General features: G+C 38.0%; 1 protein-coding gene across 2 annotated transcripts in view; it reads left to right on the forward strand.

Moving 5' to 3' along the window:
* Nucleotides 1–23,828, forward strand: part of cadm1b (cell adhesion molecule 1b) — a 273,986-nt gene that overhangs the window by 138,842 nt on the left and 111,316 nt on the right. For both annotated transcript variants that reach the window (XM_051665851.1, XM_051665852.1), the window contains exon 2: nucleotides 21,835–21,855. In XM_051665851.1, coding sequence (XP_051521811.1) covers nucleotides 21,835–21,855 — 21 coding nt within the window. The remainder of the gene's footprint in view (nucleotides 1–21,834; nucleotides 21,856–23,828) is intronic.

Genomic DNA, 23,828 nt, shown 5'->3' on the forward strand with positions numbered 1-23,828 from the left:
CATAAGCACCAAACAGAAAAAAAAGAATAACATCAGAAATGCTTATAGCAAACATCAAGTTATTTACCAGTCGAATTAAATGAAACTGTAATAGAATGTATGTATACCTGCATATGGAATACATCAGTATAACTAAATATGTAAGGAACTGGTGTTACATCTCGTGCTGAAAGCCAATAAAAGAAAGCAGTGGATTGTAAATTGCTGTGCGCTCTCAAGCAGCAAAGATGTATATCATACTTCCTGCATGTCACAACCTAAATGACACACCACGGATAACACAGTTTTTTATCTTAAACGTGCCCCACTTGCCATGCCGTCACCCATCGTTCTGTAGCACTTCGCTGATCGTCCAGCCGAAGCAATTAATTCTGGCAGACGCCATTTACTTTACGGACCAGGCTTTAAAACCTTATTTTAGTGCCATGGCTTTTGCTTAGACATATTTCTGAGTCACACACTCTCACACACACAGCAACATAGAGGCCAGATGGTGGATAAACAGTAGCTGCTGAGCACCAGGCTTCTCGCCAGTCAAATGTGATTGCCATCAGTGGCAAATTAACAACAAATTAAGCAAGCAAGTTGGGTAATTACACAGTCAATCAATAAGACATACTTTACACTGGCAGCAGGTAAAATGGTGCATAAATAGCAAACTGGAATAGATTAATATTGATTTGAATTTCCTCCATAATGCAGAGCAACTGTTATATTTCCACATTGTGAAGTACTGTTAAAATTGTTGATTTTTGAACGCCTTGCAGCATATGCCAGACAGAATTAACTGTGAAACTATTTAGGGTGAATTCACTAAACCAATGTTTTTTCAACTGGTGGGTTGCAACCCAAATATGGCAAATTGAATGACATTCATCTCGTGTTTGGCACTTTAAACACGCTAAATATGCTTCTCATCTGAAAATGCGATGCGATTGAAGCCTGGTTTTCGAGTGAGTGTGTGGCGCGAGCCATGACCAAACCACACAGGCTAATGATTTGCTTTGCTCTAACCTATTGTATATCTGGAGCACGTGCGCATCAAACGGGCTTCCCTTGATATTACGGCACAGACCACAACACTGATGCAACCTATTTGAATTATTGTGGGAATTTTCTAGTTTAAAGCGTGGAGGAATTCAAACTTCTCAAACAGCTAGACAGCTCTGGCATTATAAACAGCATTGATGAGGACAAGAGACAACACTGCATTTTGAGAGAGTGTGCATGCGTCAAAATAAAGTTTTTTCAATAAAACACATCATTACCATTACTAAAATTAATCACGATTTTACAATAGTAACAGTAACTGTGCTATTTTGACCAGGATATAGTTGATAATCTATTGAGTGAAATATTTTAGACCTAATTTTTATGTGGCAATTGTAGTTAAAGTTTCTAAATGTGTTTAGGTTACTATTATTTCATAGCAAAATACTACTATTAAACGTAGTTATGTCTACTACATTGACCTAACTACAGTAATGAGGAGACATGGTCTTACCTGTAATTATATGCCATTGAACTGTAAATATAAGGGCAGGTACATGAAGTCTGGACCTGGAAGACTTATGAACAAACTATGGACGAAGTTTTCCTCCTGTGTAATATATGTTCTGTTTGAATGATGTTTGATAATAGGAAATACACTTTATAAAAAAATATAATAGGCTCATATAAATAAATAGGCTCATCAACTTTTAAAAGGGGGGAGAGAAAGCAAAAATTCCTGTATCTTTTGTTGTTGACATAAAAAAAAAAAAAAAAAAAAAAAAAAATAAAATAATGCCACTTGATGCATGCTGTTATTTGAAAACCATGAACAAAACTATGCAAGATAAAAGATATTGCGATCCAGGCTGCATTCAGTTTTAGAAACAATTTTTTTTTTTTTTACTATGTGGCGTCGCCACTTGATCTCCAAAGTAAAATCTGGGTCACGAAGCAAAATCACTTGAGAACCACTGCACTGAACAGTTGCACCCCTTTTGCACACAGAATTTCCAAGCAACAACCTGCATCTTATTCTCTAACCATTCGCAATCCAGTTTAACCAGGCACTAAATGCGCTAATATAGTGTTGCACCATGTATGTATTTCAATTAAGTCATTGTTCAGTGTAAACGTGTCTTTTAAACATGTAAACATGTAAACATGTTAATTAGGCTTTTTCTTTGAAATTTCTCCCTCAACATTTATTTAGCTATATTAGTTTAATTATATTGAATTCAGCTTCTAAAAAAAATGAATTGCATTTTCCAAGAGTGTTTTTTAACATGAGGTCTCCTCAGCACAAGGTGAATCATTAAGCTGTGTGACACGCAGTTTGTCAGGCAACTTATTTGCGTCATCACTTCCTCTATGATGCATGGAAAATGGTGCTCACTTGCACTCTGGAAACATTAAATGACTGAATGTCATTTATTCTTTTAACATAGCATAACATTTTCAGTCATTTGTTACAAGCAAAGGAGCTCTGGAATGCTGGCAAAATATACATAATATTTAGTCATAATTCTAAATGATTATAATTCAGACACAGGCCAGTGTGCAACTGTTTAATATTCATGTGCATCCCAACCATAAGCCTTTGAGAAATTATGTAAAATAACAGTTGTGGTCTGTTTGTGGGAGGGAAATGAATGCTTTTGGTCAGGAAACCAATGTTCGGAAAACATGAAAACTGCTTATTGTTCTATAGATTCTATTGTGACTACATTGCAATGTGCAGTTTCATGCATGATGCCAGATGTGAGGTCATAAGAGCCCACATTCTTCTCAGGTCATCTGAAGCATTTTAAAGACTCTTTATGAGAAACATTGGTCACATAACATGATAATTAACATTCTAGTCCCCCATCATTTTCATTCATTATAGCTGTTTCTCTTGGGAGAGAGCACATCATGACAAACCAAAGGATTGAAAGGGATTATATTAAAATTCAATTTATTCTGTATGTAACAGGGGAGATTGGGGCTACAGTAGTTGTCACACAGGGCAGTTTTCACAAGTAATGTATCTCAGTAAGTATAAGGTTTTGAGTCAAAAGTCCAGTTGCACAAATGCTTGTTTTCTCTAGCAGCGGTTTTGTATGTTTGTTTCAAATATATTTTTTTGTGAATTTTATGCTCCAAACTAAAACTTTTATACCATATTTTTGTAATAGCTGATGGATGACCAAGTAAATACAACAACGCCATACTGAGATGCACTAAAGCACGATCCACTATAGGTATACAGTGTAATGGAGGTAGTTTATAGCTGAAATATAACTGTATTCTCTGGACAAGGCAATTTTTCATAAATGTCAGGTTAGTGGAAGTTATCACATGTGTTTTAATTGTTTAGTTGTGACGATATACAATTTGTTAATTACAATATACACTCACTTAGCACTTTATTAGGAACACTATGATCCTGATAAAGTGCCTGACATGGTCTTCTGCCGTTGTAGCCCATCTGCTTCAAGGTTCAACATGTTGTGCATTCTGAGATGCTATTCTGCTCACTACAATTGGTTACCTGAGTTACTGTAGCCTTTCTGTGAGCTCGAACCAGTCTGGCCATTCTCTGTTGATCTCTCTCATCAACAAGGTGTTTCCATTCATGGAACTGCTGCTCATTAGATGTTTTTTGCTTTTGGCACCATTCTGAGTAAACTCTATAGATTGCTGTGTGTGAAAATCCCAGGAAACCAGCCCGTCTGGCACCAGCAATCATGCCACAGTCGAAATCACTGAATCACATTTTTCCCCCATTCTGATGGTTGATGTGAACATTAAATGAAGCTCCAGACCCATATCTGCATTTTTTAATGCATTGCAATGCTGTCACATGATTGGCTGATTAGATAATCACATAAATAAGTAGGTGTACAGGTGTTCCTAATAAAGTGCTCAATAAGTGTATGTGCAATATCTTTCAGAAACATGATTTGATATTTTGTGTTACCTTTCTGCTGTTTGATCATTTTTTTCTGCTTTATATCTGTTTTACATGTACAATGTTGCTGATAAGCCATTAAATAGCCTAGGCCATTTATTGGCAGGATCCGTTTGTGACAACTTGCCTGCTTTGTCAAAAGGCCAGTATATGTTATATAAACTGTAACATTTTCCGTGGAAACATATATATATATTTGTAGCCAATACTTATAGGTAAATGCCTACAGATATGGACATTGACTAAACTCACCAAGAGAAAATTTCACTTATATGGACATTGACTAAACTCACCAAGAGAAAATTTCACTTGAGTAAAAAGCGTGACAACTAGCGTAGCTCTTGCAGTGTGATCCATAAGAATCTTTTTAAAATGTTTCATTTGTATTATCCTGGCCAGTAGCTCTATGTGGATCTAAACCTGTACAATAGGCACTGGGAGAAATCTCAAGCTGCCTGTGAATAACAACAATTAATCAGACACTTTATTTTGCATCTCCTCAGGGGTGAGACAAATAAGAAGAAAATGAAAAGAAAAGGAAGTGTCAAAACCAATTCTGTATTTCTTTTTTTGGAAAAAAGGGTACTGAAGACACTTGTTATGCAAAGTATTAATGTTATTTATTAAACAAAAAACAAAAACTATAGATAAATATAAGATAAAATGGCATATGCAGGTTATATATACAGTTGTGCTCAAAAGTTTGCATACCCTTGGAGAATTGGTAATATATGTACCATTTTTAAAGAAATCATGAGTGAGCAGGCAAAACACATTTCTTTTATTTCTTATGGGATTCATATTCAACTGTAGGTTATAACAGAATGGCACAATCATAAAACAAAACATGGCAACAAAGAAAAAAACGAAATGACCCCTGTTCAAAAGTCTGCATAACCTTAGTTCTTAATACTGTGTATTGCCCCCTTTAGCATTAATGACTGTGTGCAATCTTTTGTAATAGTTGTCTATGAGGCCCCAAATTCTTGCAGGTGGTATAGCTGCCCATTCGTCTTGGCAAAATGCCTCCAGGTCATGTAAAGTCTTTGGTCGTCTTGCATGAACCACACGTTTGAGATCTCCCCAGAGTGGCTCGATGATGTTAAGGTCAGGAGACTGTGATGGCCACTTCAGAACCTTCACCTTTTTCTGCTGTAACCACTGGAGGGTCAACTTGGCCTTGTGCTTAGGGTCATTGTCATGCTGGAAAGTCCAAGAGGGTCCCATGCGCAGCTTTCGTGAAGAAGAATGCAAATTGTCTGCCAGTATTTTCTGATAACATGCTGCATTCATCTTGCCATCAATTTTCACAAGATTCCCCATGCCTTTAGAACTCACACACTCCCAAAACATCAGTGAGCCACCACCATGCTTCACAGTGGGGATGGTATTCTTTTCACTATAGGCCTTGTTGACCCTTCTCTAAATATAGCACTAATGGTTGTGACCATAAAGCTCTATTTTGGTCTTGTCACTCCAAATTACAGTGTGACACAAGCTGTGAGGCGTGTCAAGGTGTTGTCGGGCATATTGTAACCGGGCTTTTTTGTGGTATTGGTGCAGTAAAGGCTTCTTTCTGGCAACTCGACCATGCAGCTCATTTTTGTTCAAGTATCGCCATATTGTGCTCCTTGAAACAACCACACCATCTTTTTCCAGAGCAGCCTGTATTTCTCCTGAGGTTACCTGTGGGTTTTTCTTTGTATCCCGAACCAGGTCTTGGTCTACCTGACCTTGGCTTGGTATCAAGAGATTCCAGAATTTTCCACTTCTTTATAAGTGATTGAACAGTACTGACTGGCATTTTCAAGGCTTTGGATATCTTTTTATATCCTTTTCCATCTTTATAAAGTTCCATTACCTTGTTACGCAGGTCTTTTGACAGTTCATTTCTGCTCCCCATGGCTCAGTATCTAGCCTGCTCAGTGCATCCACGTGAAAGCTAACAAACTCATTCACTATTTATACACAGACACTAATTGCAATTTTAAAAGCCAGAGGTATGGGAAATTAAACATTAATTGCCATTTAAACCTGTGTGTGTCACCTTGTGTGTCTGTAACAAGGCAAAATATTCAAGGGTATGTAAACTTTTGATCAGGGCAATTTGGGTGATTTCTGATATCATTACGATTTAAAAAGCAGCCAAACAACTATGTGATAATAAATGGCTTCATATGATTATGATCCTTAAATAAAAGTTTTTTTGCATGATCAGTCATATTTTCAAAATCAATTCCCAAATTTCACAATTTCTGCCAGGGTATGCAAACTTTTGAGCACAACTGTGTGTATATATATATATATATATATATATATATATATATATATATATATATATATATATATATATATATATACACTGGCAGAAAATGTTATAATAATGTACAGATTTTGCTCTTATGGAAAGAAATTGGTACTTGTATTCACCAAATAACATTCAACTGATCACAATGTATAGTCAGGACATTAATAACGTGAAAAATTACTATTACAGTTTAAAAACAATTTCAGAACTTCTTAAACTACTTCAGAGTTCTCATCAAAAAAATCCTCCATGTGCAGCAATGACAGCTTTGCAGATCTTTGGCATTCTAGCTGTCAGTTTGTCCAGATACTCAGGTGACATTTCACCCCACACTTCCTGTAGCACTTGCCATAGATGTGGCTGTCTTGTCGGGCACTTCTCATGCACCTTACAGTCTAGCTTATCCCACAAAAGCTCAATGTGGTTAAGATCCATAACACTCTTTTCCAATTTTCTGTTGTCCAATGTCTGTTTCTTTGCCCACTCTAACATTTTCTTTTTGATTTCTGTTTCAAAAGTGGCTTTTTCTTTGCAATTCTTCCCATAAGGCCTGCACCCCTGAGTCTTCTCTTTACTGTTGTACATGAAACTGGTGTTGAGTGGGTAGAATTCAATGAAGCTGTCAGCTGAGGACATCTGAGGTGTCTATTTCTCAAACAAGAGACTCTGATGTACTTATCCTCTTGTTTAGTACATCTGGCCTTCCGCATCTCTTTCTGTCCTTGTTAGAGCCAGTTGTCCTTTGTCATTGAAGACTGTAGCATACACCTTTGTATGAAATCTTCAGTTTTTTGGCAATTTCAAGCATTGTATATCCTTCATTCCTCAAAACAATGATTGACTAATGAGTTTCTAGAGAAAGCTGTTTCTTTTTTACCATTTATGACCTAATATTGACTTTAAGACATGCCAGTCTATTACAGACTGTGACAACTCAAAAACAAACTCAAAGACAATGTTAAGCTTCATTTAATGAACCAAATAGCTTTCAGCTGTGTTTGATATAATGGCAAATGATTTTCTAGTACCAAATTAGCAATTTAGCATGATTACACAAGGATAAGGTGTTGGAGTGATGGTTGATGGAAATGGGGCCTGTCTAGATTTGATCAAAAATGACTTTTTCAAATAGTGATGGTGCTGTTTTTTACATCAGTAATGTCCTGACTATACTTTGTGATCAGTTGAATGCCACTTTGATGAATTAAAGTACCAATTTCCTTCTGAAGCAGCAAAATCTGTACATTATTACAAACTTTTGTCCGCCAGTGTGTATATATATACAGGGTTGGGAGGGTTACTTTTTAAATGTATTCCACTACAGTAAATTGTAACGTATTCCGTTAGATTACTCAAGGTCAGTAACGTATTCTAAATACTTTGGATTACTTCTTCAGCACTGGTAGATTTTTTCACTTTTTTTGACTATAAAATATCTGCCAGTACAGTAAGACAAAATACACATGTTAAAAATACATTCTCAGAAAAACCTAAATATCTTATGCAGTGTTGTTTCTAAAACAAGATCAATCAAACTGATCTTGTTTTAAGGATTTTTAGTTATATTCACAGGAAAACAATACAAAAATTATCAAGAATATGATTTTTGCCCTAATATCAAAGGTCTTAATAGAAAAAAAAAGAAATTATGATCCAACGTGAATTTTCTTGATAAAAAAACTATGATCGTGCCTGGTAACGTGCATGTAAAATGGCTAGAAATAGCATTTTAGCTTTGTGTAAAGCTGACAATTTACACAAGGTTTATTTCTATTTCTTCTGCTTCAAACTTACTTCTCTGTCTGCTCGTATGAATGTAACACATTATAAGAAAGTGTTTCACCGCTGTTCAAATGCACTTTGGATCACATCATTTATATGTATAAATGTTTTCCATCTGAAAGGACTAAATATTAAATGAAACAAATGACAATATAATGCAAAGTAATCTCTTCAGTAATCAAAATACTTTTTGAATGTAACTTTATTCTAATTATCAATGATTTAAATTGTAACTGTAGTGGAATACAGTTACTTATATTCTGTATTTTAAATACGTAATCCCGTTACATGTATTCCGTTACTCCCCAACCCTGTATATATATATATATATATATATATATATATATATATATATATATATATATATATACACACTGTATATACACTCACTGAGCACTTTATCAGGAAGACCTGTACACGTAATTATTCATGTGATCAGCATGATCAGTGATCAGTGCAATGAATAAATTCATGCAGATACAGGTCAGGAGTTTTAGTTAATGTTCACAACCATCAGAATTGGGGGATCAATGTGATCTCAGTGATTTAGACCATGGCATGATTGTTCAGATAACTCAGGTAACCACTCTGTACAACTTTAGTGAGCAGAATAGCATCTCAGAATGCACATGTCGAACCTTGAGGCAGATGGGCTACAACAGCAGAAGACCACGTCGTGCACTTTATTAGGACTATAGTTTTCCCAATAAAGTGCTCAGTGAGTGTATATATGTCAACCTCTTTCATAAAAGATATTATCCAGGTGGAAAATGTCAACTGACAAACCGAGGATACTATCTAAGGAAATTATGATATCCTTGGATAGGAAATTTTCCACTGAAAAGGATATTATCACTGGCAAACCAGCATACTGTAAAATTATTTTGCAGGTGCTCTTGTTTTGTTTGTAACCTGCAAAAATTCTGTTTATTTGTTTATCGGTTTTGTTCTGCGAGTGGTTCCTAATCCCTGTGACGAATTAAATTCTTGGTATGAACCAAATACAGTCCAATCACTTGGCCACAAAACAACACTCTGACCCATTTAAATTCCCACCCTTTCATGCCAAAAAAAAAAAAAAAAAAAAAACTCAGATACAGTGTTCATACATAGATACAGTGGAGTTCAACATTGGAAGTACACATTGAATGTCTGGGATTTTAAATCTAATTTAAACCTGGAAATAAAATAAAAAATTAGGTTTGGAAAAATAAACAAATAAATGTTATTATGTAAATTGAACATAAAATATGTAAGATATAAATAAGATTGTGCATTATTTCTCGATCACTAATCAAATGTAAGCAAATTCGTGACATTAACCATGTTACTGTAACTCCATTGTACAAAAGGCCAGATTTCTTTGCATCCATTGAAGCACACAAGATGCTCTCTGGAATATTCATAAATCATGCTGAGATTACAAACTTTGAGTCCATGTTGTTATTAAAATTAAATTTTATTCAATTCAGCAATTAAATCAGAATAATGCAAAACTGCAGCATTTTCACAAGTGCACTTTTGAACCCCTGTAAGTTCCTAAAATCGGTTTACATCTGAATATTTATAATAAATCCAAAAAAAGTTCGATAGTCAGGAAAGACCAGGACAATCAGAAGTGAAATCATCCCAAAACATTGAAAATATTGGGTCTCAGATGGAATGTCATTCCGAGAGTGACCTTGACCTGCCAAAAGTTGAATAAAATAATTATTAGTGGGCCTTGTGTTACACATTTCCACAGATGCTAGACAAATGAAGGCTTGGTTAGCGGAGATGTTTACATCATCATTCATTCCCCTCACCCAGGGCTGATTGATTGCTGTGATTTTATTAAGAAAAGGAGAAGGGGAAATTGAAAAATGCTGGTTGCAGTGTGGAAACACAGCGTTGATTATAAACTGGTATACAGGACAAAGGGGCCACCTTTCCATTTTTTTAGCGCAACAACTAGGCAGCAGGTGTTTTTGCGCTGCACAAAAGACATTAAAATAGCAAAAAAATTGATGCATTTTTGCGACTCTCATGGTGAGTGGAGTTGGGTCTGATGGATGCTATTACCCAGGGATCTGATGGCAGGATGCAAAGACTGAAAAGCACAGGTGTTGTAGGAGAACAGTTTGTGTATCTGTTGCGCTGAGCGTATTTGCTTAAATCATGATGATATACTGAAGTGTATCTGTTGAGTTGTTTACTATGGCAGTTTAATTAGTTTAACCTTTCAAATGGATAGATGATTTCCCATAGTATGACACTTATGATCGAATTAGAATATCCATAATGAATGGCTTGGCCTAAATCGTTACATTCAAAATAAAGTAAATACCATCAAGTTTATCTTGTGATTTTGGAGAGAAGGCACTGGCCATTTCCATGCAGTTTTAACTAAAATGAAAACTAAATGAAAATGTTTTCTTTAACTGAAATAAAAATAAAAGCTAATATAATTGGAAAAACTGAAACTTTACTACAAAACATTTTCATGACTGCAAAAAAAGCTAAAATAACTGCATGAAAAAAAATTGTAGTTTTAGTTTTTGATAACACATGAGAAAAATTGTAAGCTTTTTAACAAGCAACCTTCATTAAACATGAAAATGCCACTAGATATAGATAACACTGCAGCCCTGAGAAATGTTACAGTGTTAAACATATTTAAATGGGGGGCCTGGGTAGCTCAGCAGGTAAAGACGCTGGCTACCACACCTGGAGTTGCAAGTTCGAAGTTCCAGGGCATGCTGAGTGACTCCAGTCAGGCTTCCTAAGCAACCAATTGGTCCGGTTGCTAGGGTGGGTAGAGTCACATTGGGTTAACCTCCTCGTGGTCACTATAATGTGGTTCTCCCTCTTGGTGGGGCATGTGGTGAGTTGTGCGTGGATGCCGCGGAGAATAGCGTGAAGTCTCCACATGCGCTAGGTCTCCGCGGTAACGCACTCAACAAGCCACATGACAAGATGCAAGGGTTGACTGTCTCAGACGCGGAGGCAACTAAGATTTGTCCTCCGCCACCCGGATTGAGGCGAGTCACTACGCCACCATGAGGACTTAGAGCGCATAGGGAATTGAGCATGACAAATTGGGGAGAAAAGGGGAGAAAATCCCCAAAAAATAAATAAATAAATAAAATAAATTGTAATTACAGTATATCAGTTAATACATTAACATTGGCTACCATAATATACTAAACTAATATAAAAAATAAATACAATATACTGAAATACTAAAACTTACCTGGAGCTAGGAAACACTGAAGTAGCTCAACTAAAATGAACAATGATAGAGTGACAACTAACAAAAATAAACTGAAAGGACAAACTAAAATAAACTAAAAATTCAAAACCATTATAACCCCTGTGCCACCAAGTGCATTTTTTCAATATTTTGAGATAATATGAGTGGCCTTGGTTCATGTGCAGGGTAATTATAATGTGAAGTCCAGGTGGGTGAGTGCAGGTTTTGTGACTGTTCTGTGACCTGCGTTCAGTCGGTCGTGGTGGGAGGATGATGTCCCTGTCAGCTTCTCTCACCCTTATGTTCTCATTATCCTCCTCCTGTCCCCATGCACCACAATGGCACATTCTCAGACAGCAGCACAGCCCTCCATGAGAGATTATTATGGAGAAATGATGCATTATGGGGAAAAAAAGAAAGATTATAACCTAATTCCAAAAATGAAACATTTTAAAATGAACATAAAAATCAATGTGCACTCAGTAATAATAATAATAATAATAATAATTAAATAAACTTAGTTACATTTAATTTAAATTACGCCTTTTTAACACAAAAAATATTTTGTTTGAACAGATCTGATTTAGTCACATTATACAAACTCAAATTTATTTTGTTATGCATAGCTGCAATGAAAATGATTAAGGGCGATTCAAACTCAGGTCAACTGCACACATGCACTATAAAGCATCATGTCAGACCGTGTACACTGTCTGTCTGATGAAGTCACTCTACCTTGACATAGCATTAAAAATATAATTACATGATATTACTATATAAAACTACATTTCACTTTTTTAATACGTTTTTACCATTTTTGCCATTTTACAAAACACTTGCTATTGATAGTTCCCCTTCTGTCACTCACTCGACGTTGTGTCGATGTAGTATATGTAGTATAGAGTATATTTTCTCTATTAGAGCACATACATTGATGTTGAACGTCTTTTTAAAGACGCATCTTTATAAAGATGCCTTTCCATCTTTGTGTGATTCCTGGATGTGGTCACTATCTCTGCGCTTCCGACCGCCACGGGCACTGCTTCACGTGTCTGGGCAGCGATCACACTGAGGCAGCGTTCATGGATGGTTCATGTTCTCATTGCGAGAATATGACCATGGCAACGTTGCAGTCGCGGCTTTCCTTCTTCCGAGGGAAAACCACTCCATCCGCCCCCCGCGCCTCGCCTTTTACCTCCGGATACGAGGCCAGCTCGGCTGGCGCTGGAGGCGATTTGGTGGCTTCAATGGGTGCGGCTCCGCTGGGTAAATCCCCGCGGACCTCCCATTCCCCAGCATGTTCGTTTGCCCCTGGCGAGTTCCGAGAGGAGACCAGCTCGCCCCAGGGCCAGCCACCTTTGGGTCGGCCTGCCCAGTCTGAGGTTGACGGCGAGATGACCGCCATGCTTGCCCGGGCCTCCGCGTGTGTCGGGTTGGAGTTGAACCTTCCACCCTCCCCTGAGCCCTCGTGGCTAGATGATTGGTTCCTGGGTTCAGGGCGCCGCTCACAGCCACGCCCTCCCCCCAGTCCCTTTCTTCCCGGAAGTGCACGACAAGCCGACGATTGGGGGCACCTTTTTCTGCCCGAAACCGACCTCCCAGCTCGTCCGCTCTTACTACCCTCGATGGCGGGGTTGCACACGTGTATTCGGAGGTCTCTCAGGTGGATAAGGTGGTTGCAGTGCACCTGTGCCCACAAAGCGCAGCCACCTGGTGGGATCGCCTGGCACTCCCTTCCAAGGCCTGTAGGACGATGTCATCCCTGACGGCCAAAGCCTACAGCGCCACTGGTCAGGCCGCCTCTGCCCTGCATGCCATGGCCCTCCTGCAAGTACACCAGGTCAAGGCACTAAAGGAACTGCACATGGGTAGTCCTGATCCCGATGTGATGCAGGAGCTGGCGATGTCCACCCTCATGCTCCAGGAACGCCACCTGTGGCTGAATCTGGTCGAGATGAGGGACGTGGACAAGGTTCGCTTTCTCAACGCCCCCATCTCCCAGATCGGCCTATTCGGCGACACCGTCAAGGACTATGCCCAGCAGTTCTCGGCGGTGAGGAAGCAGATGGAGGCTATACAACACATCTTGCCCCGGCGCGGCTCAAGATCCTGTATCCCATCTGCTCGCCGAGGACGTCCCCCTGCGGCGGTGAAAGCCCAGGCGTTTCCTTTTCTTTTATGTTCGCCGCACCCCGAACAGGCTGCGGTACCCACATTCTCAATAAAAGAGCAGCTTCCTCACTTCCTGGGTCACATAGCCAGTGTTTATGACCGCCGTTATCACGGCAACCTGCGACTTAGACGTCGCGAACGCGTGTCCGGTCACACCACACTCACACCCACGGCCGGGTGGTTGTGACGGACTACGAGGACGTTCAAAAAGTCCCTCCTCCCCCGTCGCTGACCCCCCCGACACTGGGTACATGGAGCAAGGTAAGCGCTTCGAGGGTCCCCTCAGCACAGCAACGAGTTCGAGAAGAAGCGAGGCTCCTCGACGTGGCAAATTTGCGCATCTACTTGGATTGCACGCAGAGCTTTAGACGCTCTGAGCAGCTCTTTGTCTGCTTTGGCGGACAGCGGAAAGGGAATGCTGTCTCCAAACAGAGGCTTTCCCACTGGATCGTGGATGCCATCGCTATGGCATACAAGGCCCAGGCCGTGCTTGCCCCTTTGGGAATACGAGCACACTCCACAAGGAGTCTGGCATCCTCGTGGGCACTGGCCCATGGCACTTCTCTAGCAGACATCTGCAGGGCAGCAGGCTGGGCGACACCCAATACCTTTGCCAGATTTTACAATCTCCGGGTTGAGCCGGTTTTGTCCCGTGTTCTGTCAGGTATGAACAGGTACGTTCGGGAATACGGGTATATCGCTTGCGTATAGTGCCTTTGCCCTCCAAAGAGGCGAAGATGTGTGCTTCTTTTCCCATGCGTGTTCATGAACCCGTGAACCCTGGATGTCCTTCCTCCCTGGCCCTGTGGTTCACGAATTCAGTGGAGGAATTCACAGCCGGAACCAGTACGTGTGCTAATATGCCCTTACGGAGGTAGGTGCTCCACAGGTAACTCCGGTAACCCCCTGTGATGTATTTTCCACAGTATGGTTTCCCTGTCGGCAGACCCGCATCTCCCTTCAACAGAGCCCTCTCTGTCCCGGTCGCCATGATTGTAGAGCTCCTCCCCTTTCAGGCAGGACCTACCACCGTGCCTCTTCTATGTGTGGCTCTGAGCTCACATGACGTGCTTGCCACATGTTATCCCCCCCTGGGCAGGATGTGGTCTCCGCGGGGTCTTTTCCCCCTGAAAGAATAGGATAGGAAAAGAACACCTTCCCTGGGTGCATATATTGAGCATTAAAATGGCCCCAGCTGAATAACTGAATACTCTGTGGAGAGAAAACATAGAGAGAAAAGGCTGGCGCGGCCTGCTTCCATACTAGATACGTCTCTTCCCCACCCCCTAGGGATGTGGGGAACTATACGACGTTTTTGGGGGCATTGGGAGAGGCTACGTGCAGACCGGTGCACCTGCTACTACGCACGCAGCAGCTTGCTTGCACTTGCAGTCCACGTAACACGGTTCGGCTAGTTGTGCCGTTTCGTATAGGGACCCCTAGTGTCACTATTATCAACACAATGTTGAGTGAGTGACAGAAGGGGAACGTCTTGGTTACTGTCGTAACCTCCGTTCCCTGATGGAGGGAACGAGACGTTGTGTCCCCCCTGCCACAACGCTGTACTACCCGCTGAAATGGCCAGGACCCTGTCTCGGGCTCCTCAGCACAAAACCTGAATGAGTGGTTGCGAGCCAGCTCCTTTTATACCCGTATGTCCGGGGCTCTCAAGAGCGACCCCTAGTGTCACTACATCGACACAACATCTCGTTCCCTCCATCAGGGAACGGAGGTTACGACAGTAACAGAAAAATGTTTTCGTTTCTGGCAGGAAAAAAGAAAATAATCATACTTTAATTTTGTAGAGTTACTACATAAGTAGAGTTACAAAATTAAATAAACTAAAACTAAATGATTTTATATTAAATCCTTGTGTTATTTTTCATATAAAAAAAATAACGCTTAAATCTTTGTGTTATTTTGGGTCAGTCTGAATCTGGATTTTTGTAAATCCTGTTATGGCCAATGAAAATTATTAATGTAGACTCAACGCAAATGGATTAAATTAATTTCAGTTTTACAAATTTAAACTGATTGCATGCAATGAAATTAAGTTGTGACAAATTGTTCAAGAATTGTATTGCAGTATATTGTAATGAAATTGAACAAGCATAAAAAAAGACATTAAAAAAAAGTTAGCAATAAACATTGGTGTTTATCTAGATCTAGTGAAACATTGCCCGCAACAGAACAAGAAGAGGTTATTTTCACACTCGATGAGTGGTGGGTATCTGTACTTACTGTATGCAGTCTGTTAAGAGCAGCACTTTCTGCTTGGTCTCAGGGAAAGCATATACAAATGTTTCTTAAGCATAGCGACTGCAAGACAGTACAGACCACTGGCAGGTTTTTCACAATTTAATTGCATGCTTGCTGGGCACTTAAAACACTTGTTGCTGGTGAAGGAAGGCAGTGTGAAAAGAGAACATGAAACCAAGCAACACCTTATGGTGCCATAAAGCAACATTGTCTTTAAAGGAATAGTTCACCAATTTGTTTAAAGAAAAATAATAAAGAAAAATATTCCATAAAAAAATCAAATAATAATAATAATAATAATAATAATATTAACAGCATATGAGTTTGGAAAAAAATAACAGCATAAGGGTGTGGAATGACACAAGAGGATGAATAAATTTTTGGGTGAACTATTCCTTTAATGTAAGATTTTACATATATATATTTACTGTATATACTATGTCCTTGAAATTAGCTGTTGTCTGTCTACTGCATGCCAGGTTTTACATGCACCTATTGGCAAAAAAGTTAATTATTATTACTTGTTAATTAAGGGTTAGAGGTAAATGTCATATTGAAGTTGCATATAAAGTTTTATTAGAAACTATTAAAGTACTGAATCAATTTCTCAAATGATGGGAAAGACTGTGGCAACTTCCATTGTGTGTCCTTGGGCACACATGGCATGCACAGATTTTTCCATCAGTCCCTGTTAAGGTACACTTTGAATCTCCACCCCAACCCTTTTAATTAAATGAAAGCACAGCAGGTCACATACAACCTCAAAGTCACGCCAAAGAAACAGACAGAACCACATAGCATTGTGCTATTGGTCAGAATACACAAATATGACTGCTCAGCAGGGTAGCTTGAAATAAAGCTGTGAATTTAAAGGGGAAATAGGACTAAATATCTGCAGGGTACAATTTGTAGGTCAGCTTTTGCTGCTAAGCTTGACTTTTCAAATGCAGATATAAGAGACAGAAGACTTTATCTTGACTAGTTATTAATGGCAAACAAAAAGCAGTGATTTTGTAATTTTCTGATATCAATATATTCATTTGTTTTGTACTTTTAAAATAATAGTTCACCCAAAAAAAAATAAATAATAAACACTGCAAAATTTTTCACTGATTAATGACTTACATATTTTATCCGATGTTCACTGAAAAACTATGTAAGCCCAGGAGTGCCATTTACAAAAGAATGAAGGAATAAATTATCAGTCTATTAATTTGAAGATAAAAACTTGAAAAAAATAAACCGATTTATAAATGGATAAATAGACACATTTAACTGCGTTTAATTCATGTTTTAAAATGTAGCAATACAACAGCACATTTATAAGCAATTTTTAAATGCACCTTTTAAATTGCATTTTAAAAAGCATTTGGCAATTGCCTTTCTTTATTGTTTGATTTTTCCTTTCTTTTACCATTTGTCAATCCATACCAGCTGAACCCAAGGAGTGCCAATTAAAAAAAAAAAAAGAATGAAGGAATAAATGTTCAATCTAATAATTTGAAAATAAAAACTTGAATTAAAAAGTCAATTTATAAATAGACAAATAAAAAGACATTTAATTGTGTTTATTTAATTCATGTTTAAAAATGTCATATTTAACAATAACATTGTACATTAATAAATCATATTTTTTTCATGTTTAAATTGTCATAAATGTAGCAATAAATGAGTACATTAATGAGTCTTTTAAATGTACTTTTTAATGCACTTTGAAAGCACCTTTTAAATTACATTTTAAAAAAGTATTTGACAATTGCTTAATTCATTTTCCGTTTGCTTTTTCTCATCCATTTGCCTGTGGCTTTTCTTTTTTGTTTTCGTTTTGCTTTTCCTTTTATTTTTCCTTTTCTTTCTCCAATTGAGAATCGAGTTAAAAAAATGCCACTGGACTGGTGACTCGAGAGCAATCAATGAACTTTCGACTCTGTAATAAGACACACACCCTCTCCCATGTGCCACTTGAAGAGGATGTAAGACAGTCTGTCATTGGACGATGGTACAAGCAGTTTACGTAATATTATTGGATCTGCGAATCCTGCGCATAAGAAATGGATAATAACTGAATCGAAAGTTCATTGGTTGCTCTCAAGACAATAGTCCAATGGCATTTTTTTTTTTTTTTTTTTTTTTTACTCAATTCTCAGTTGGAGAAAGAAAAGGAGAAGAAAAACAAAAAAGAAAAGCCATTGGCAAATTAATTAAGAAAAGCAATTGCCAGGGGCCTGGGTAGCTCAGCGAGTATTGACACTGACTTCCACCCCTCTGTAACGTTGGGTTCATGGAGAGGAAGACAGGAGACGCAGGAGTAGATTAACTTTAAAGTCTTCAATAAGGAAATACGCTGGAGTGGACGCTGGAGTGGAACAGCATAGGAAACATGCTGGAGTGGATGCTGTCATACAAAACATAACGTAGCAATTCATAATCAACTAAATCACACTTTACCAACACAACGTAACAATACAAGAACTGACAAAGGAATGAATAAAACTGAAGGGTATTTATACACACAGGTGCCGATGAGGAAATGGAGGACAGGTGAGGAAGATTGGGAACAGATGGCAGTGATGAGGGCAGTGCATTATGGGAAGTGTAGTCCAGGGGAAACTAAGGATGACACAAAAACCATATCAAAATAAGAGTCCAAGGAACAGAACGGTGAATAACTGTGATGCCCTGGAGTCACGAGTTCGAATCTAGGGTGTGCTGAGTGACACCAGCCAGGTCTCCTAAGCAACCAAGTTGGCCCGGTTGCTAGGGTGGGTAGAGTCATGTTGAGTTAACCTCCTTGTGGTCACTATAATGTGGTTCTCGCTCTCGGTGTGGCGTGTGGTGAGTTGTGTGTGGATGCTGCGGAGAATAGCGTGAAGCCTCCACACGCGCTCTGTCTCCTCGGAGGCAACTGAGATTCGTCCTCTGCCACCCAGACTGAGGCTAGTCACTATATCACCATGAGGACTTAGAACGCATTGGGAATTGGGCATTCCAAAAAAAAAAAAAAAAAAAAAACAATTGCCAAATACCTTTTTAAAATGCAACTTAAAAGGTGCTTTTAAAGTGCATTAAAATGTGCATTTAAAAGACTCATTAATGTACTCATTTATTGCTACATTTAATGACATTTTAAACATGAAATAAATATGATTTATTAATGCACAATTTGTTGTTAAATATAATGACATTTTTAAACATGAATTAAATAAACACATTTAAATGTGTTTTTTTATTTGTTCATTTATAAATTGACTTATTTAGTTAAGTTTTTATTTTCAAATTATTAGATTGATCGTTTAGATTGATTGATTATTTTGTTTAATTGGCACTCCTTGGCTTCAGCTGGTATGGATTGACAAATGGTAAAAGAAAAGGAAAAGTCAAACAATAAAGGAAAGCAATTGGAAAATGGATGAAGAAAAGCAATTGCCAAATGCTTTTTAAAACGCAATTTAAAAGGTGCATTTAAAAATTGCTTATAAATGTGCTGTTGTATTGCTAAATATAAGTACATTTTAAAACATTAATTAAATAAACGCATTTAAATGTGTCTATTTATTTATCCATTTATAAATTGGTTTATTTATTCATATTTTACTTTCAAATTAATAAATTGATAATTTGTTTGTAAATGGCACTCCTGGGCTTCCATAAAAAACGACTTAACTCTAAGGTTGTTTCTCACCAAAATCAATCATATGCCTTCAGAAGACTTAAAATATGATGCACGAGTTGCATAATTTTATGATACTTTGTATTCTTTTTTTAAGCTTTAAAGTGAGTCACTATCATCTTCCATTGTATTGAAAAGATGACTGGGATATTCATTAACATTTTTCCCTTTCCATTCAGCATGAGAAGGAAAGTCATATGGGTTTAAATATGACATGAGGTTGGATTAATCATGACAAAAAATTTATTTTTGGGAGAACTTTTCCTTTAACAAATTGTAAAACCATGTTTGTACTGAACGTTTTGAAAAGAATCAACTTTAAAAATCTTTCTCTTTGAACGATGCCTAGCTACCACAGCTGTCTTGACTCGGATTGCATCAAACAGGCTTCTGCTGAAATCTGACCATCACTATCTTGGAAGACTGACAGCAGTGACATCTAATCACTGCCCTACTGACATGCCATAGCTCCCGCCTCATGCATGTCAGGCAGGGGAGCTTATTGACGCAAGGATCCTCTATTTATAGCACTGCATGTTTACTCTCAGTTGCTGGATGGAACCGGAAGACTTTTTACAGGACTCATTTACCTTATACTGTTCATCATTTATTTTATCAGTATTAAATTTTACACACAGAATATTGAAAAGTCTGTGAGTTTAATAGTGAGCATGTTAAAAGATCTTTGGAATCATTGCTATACTTTAGGTGTCTTCAGTGAAAATAACACTAATCCTGAAAGATAATGTTTGGAAATGCAATCAAATCTTCCCTCAAGGCAAATTATGTCTTATTAGAGGAGAATGAAGTACAGACACAATATTTTCTTGTGATTATTACTGAGTTCTTAATAACATCAAAATTAAAGTGTTCTGCAGGGAGATGACATATACATAAGCTCATATAAGCTGATTGGTAACTTGGAAAAGAGAAGTTCTTATAGTGATATTGTAAGGCTTAAAGGACTTGGTTAATGAGCAGTTGGTTTTGTAAGTTAACTCTAAGTTAAAACACAAGGATTTGCATTGAAGTAAAGACTGATTAAGGGAAGACTGAGATGAAAACCTTGGTAATGGACTGGGAGGTTTTGTAGCCTTACCTAACCCTGTTTGTCTTGGAGTGAACTTTTGGGATGAGATGACTTAGCAATTTTTCTCAGTATCTGGGTATTTTAAGTTAAAGCCTTTTCCTGTGCCTTACCTGTAAAGAGTTTTGTCAATAAATTCAAGTTTGGTTTTAGTCCAATTCTGTTAGAAATCAGACAGGACAGAATAAAATGGTTTTAATGTCAATTTAGGTAGATGCATTAACTGTTTTAAAGGTTCTGTAAGCTATTTTAGTTGTTCTGGAACTTCCACGCGACTAAGCCATTGAATACGACACACCCCTCTTTCAAAAAACCCGCCCTCCACAGGTAATGTTGAGACCAAAGTGCACTAGGGCATCTTCTCACGGTTGTCATACACAACAGTAGCACCCTCAACTGACGACTGTTATGAATCTGAATATGGCATTAAAACTAAATGAACTGCTTCAACTACTACACTATGAGAACATGCAAAATGATTGACAGGCAGAAAGCACATCAAAGTCTTCTGATTGGCTGATCAAAGAATAAGACCGCGGCCCACAGTCACATTTTTGTTTGCTGTTTACACAGTCTAGTGCTGTCACAGAGACTGCAGAGAAATCTCAGGACACTTATTTCTGTGATATCTTTCAGGGAGTAGAAACATTCTGTTAACATTATGTTTCCTTCAGCTGTCACTATACTCACAAGATAGCATGGCCCTGAGTGCCTTATTGCTTGTATAACGGTTACTACATAATACAAATGTTAAGGAAACAAATTTTCATTAAACATATTTAGCAAATTTATTAAGTGCCATTACAGTAGGCTAGAGGATATAGTCCCTGACATAACGGAATTTTGATATGGGACTGTTGAATTATGGTGAACTGGTGTGTTATGTTATAGTTGCCACTATATTGTGTATTTTAGCAAAATTGGAACACTTTATTGACCAATCAGCATTTAGGACCTGAACTATATTTTTTTATATAATGTGGCACAAATGTTTTAAGGATTTTATACTGGGACTGAACCTTGCACTGTTCTCTTTTTCCACCAAGAATCAATCTCTCACTTGTCTCTCTGTTCTACCTGTGATGTCCAGCAGTACAATCTCTACAGTTTCCTTTCTTCTAGATCAGTCTCCTTGACTTTGAAAAGGGATGGCAGTTTGCCATCAAAAAAGGACATTCTAACACACCACTTGAAGGAAATGCTAATAAAGGAAAGAAATAATTGTGATCTCACCCACCAGTGTGTTGTCATCTTATGCAAGTAAAAGATTAAAATTCAGACCTGAATGAAATCTGATGCAAGCAAAGTATCTGAAAATGTGAAAATGTTCTGCTCTAACAATGTTATTTGTGTCTTGTCTTTTCTCCTTATGCTTGCACAGGAACTACTCAGACCATATCAGGTACTGCTCTTCCTCCTCTGGATCACCTCTCAGCATGTTCTGACTGCTTACTTTTCTTTGCACATTGTTTTCCAGTTTGCATGGTTTGATAGATGAGCGTGACAGTCTGCATGTTTTTTCAACCTCAAATGTTTCTTTGTTCTGAAATCCTAAGAATCAATCTACCATACCTTGTCTGTTTTTTGTTTTTTTTTCAATCTCTAAGTTATTGAAGTTTTTCATCAAAACACTCTATATAAGACACCCTGGATCAGGGTGCACTTCAGGCTCCCATCGAAGAAAGACTGAATGAGCCTGGTTGATTTACCCAAGGCTCACCTTTGTAAAGACTTTCTCTTCTGCAATGAGTTCCTGTGTGTCAAGCTTGTTGAGTTCTTCACAAGATTATTGGGAATGGTTGTTGAGTTACTCTAAGTGCAATACAGAGAGGTGAAGGTTAGCCGGTCAGCAACAAAAAAGCAAAAAGCCAGAGACAATAAAACTGGAAACACGACAGTTTTAAAGTCAATGACTTTGAGGAAACGTTTTGTGAGGAAAGAAACATAAAAGCTTTTCTAGTCATAAAAAATTTGTTTAGTTCAGATGTGTAATCTATTTCAGATGATTTCAATGCAGAGGTTTACAACCGCACTTGCACGCTCCCACACTTGCAGTTAATGAAATAGTAATTCTTCAGTGCCCATGCCATTCAGAAAAAGCCAGTTCAGAAACTTTCCTTAATAGGGGCTGGTGTCAGAAGTTTTTTTTTTTGTTGTTGTTGTTGTTGTTGTTGTTGTTGTTGTTATTGTTGTTTTGTTTTTTTACAAAGGGGGAAAATATATATATCTTTAGGTGGGCAAGTTTTTATAATATACAAGTGTGTTTTCCATTTATATCAAATACTTCAATTTAATCATTACATTGAAATTTTCACAACAGTATCTAAATCCATACCTAGATAGTAGTGGTCGACCGATGTATTGTGAGGCCGATAAATCGGAAAATATTCTGACTTTTTTAATTATCGCATCAGCTGAAATATTATCCAGTTTGGCCGATTTTAATTTTGTGGGCGCCGAAAATCACCTGCTTGTATGTGAAGCGACTGAGACATGTAAATGACCAGTCACGGTTTGTTTTGTTGTTATGTGCCATTTTGTTACTACAATAATAGGCCGGTGTGCAACACAGTGTCATTTAAACGGTTCGCATATCAGAGCCACGGCAGACTTGTTTGAGCTCATAATGTTAAAATGCTCGCCTGTTTCATTCTCCCTCTCTCTCCTCAACAGTTCCCTGTAACTTTTAACTGTCTTGTCTAATGATAAAATGGCAAATACCAATAAAACTAATATCATATATCATCTGCAAATATGCGCATATCTCATTTAAACAGATATAATAAACCAACCTCACACAACTTCAGCAGATCCAGCATCCTGTGGTGGAGCACTCTTTTATTTACCTCTAAAGCATGTATTCTAACAGCCTCTCCTCAACAGTTTCCTGTAACTTTTCTAATGATAAAAGGCAAATATCCATAAAACTTGTATTATATACCATTAGCAAATATGCAGATATCTCGTTTAAACATGTCATTCACGAACCTCATGAAAATCCATCGTTTTCTTCCCGTCAAGCACTCATCTAATATCTTCCTCTGAAGTGCGTATTCTATCAGCCAGAATCAAAAACTTCAGTATCAGGATCAAAAGTTCCTCTGATTCACAAATCATGACAACAATCCAAACAGGCGATCCAGGCCATTTAAACTGTCAGGAGATTGAGGTTCACGCTGGATCCACACGAGCTTGTAAGTGCAACTTCAAGGCTGCATCCGAAACCAGGAAAATGCTGCCTCCTGGGGCTGTATACAGAGGTAGGATGAAAATAAAATGCTTTTCAAACTGTTCAGAGACAAGTTTCCTTAAGAGTTCCACTCATTCAAAACAGATGTCAGTTAAGCCATTAACTGATCAGGCAGCAAGGCAGCA

Source organism: Myxocyprinus asiaticus, chromosome 31, assembly GCF_019703515.2.
Source record: "Myxocyprinus asiaticus isolate MX2 ecotype Aquarium Trade chromosome 31, UBuf_Myxa_2, whole genome shotgun sequence".
In the NCBI taxonomy this organism is placed as follows: Eukaryota; Metazoa; Chordata; class Actinopteri; order Cypriniformes; family Catostomidae; genus Myxocyprinus; species Myxocyprinus asiaticus.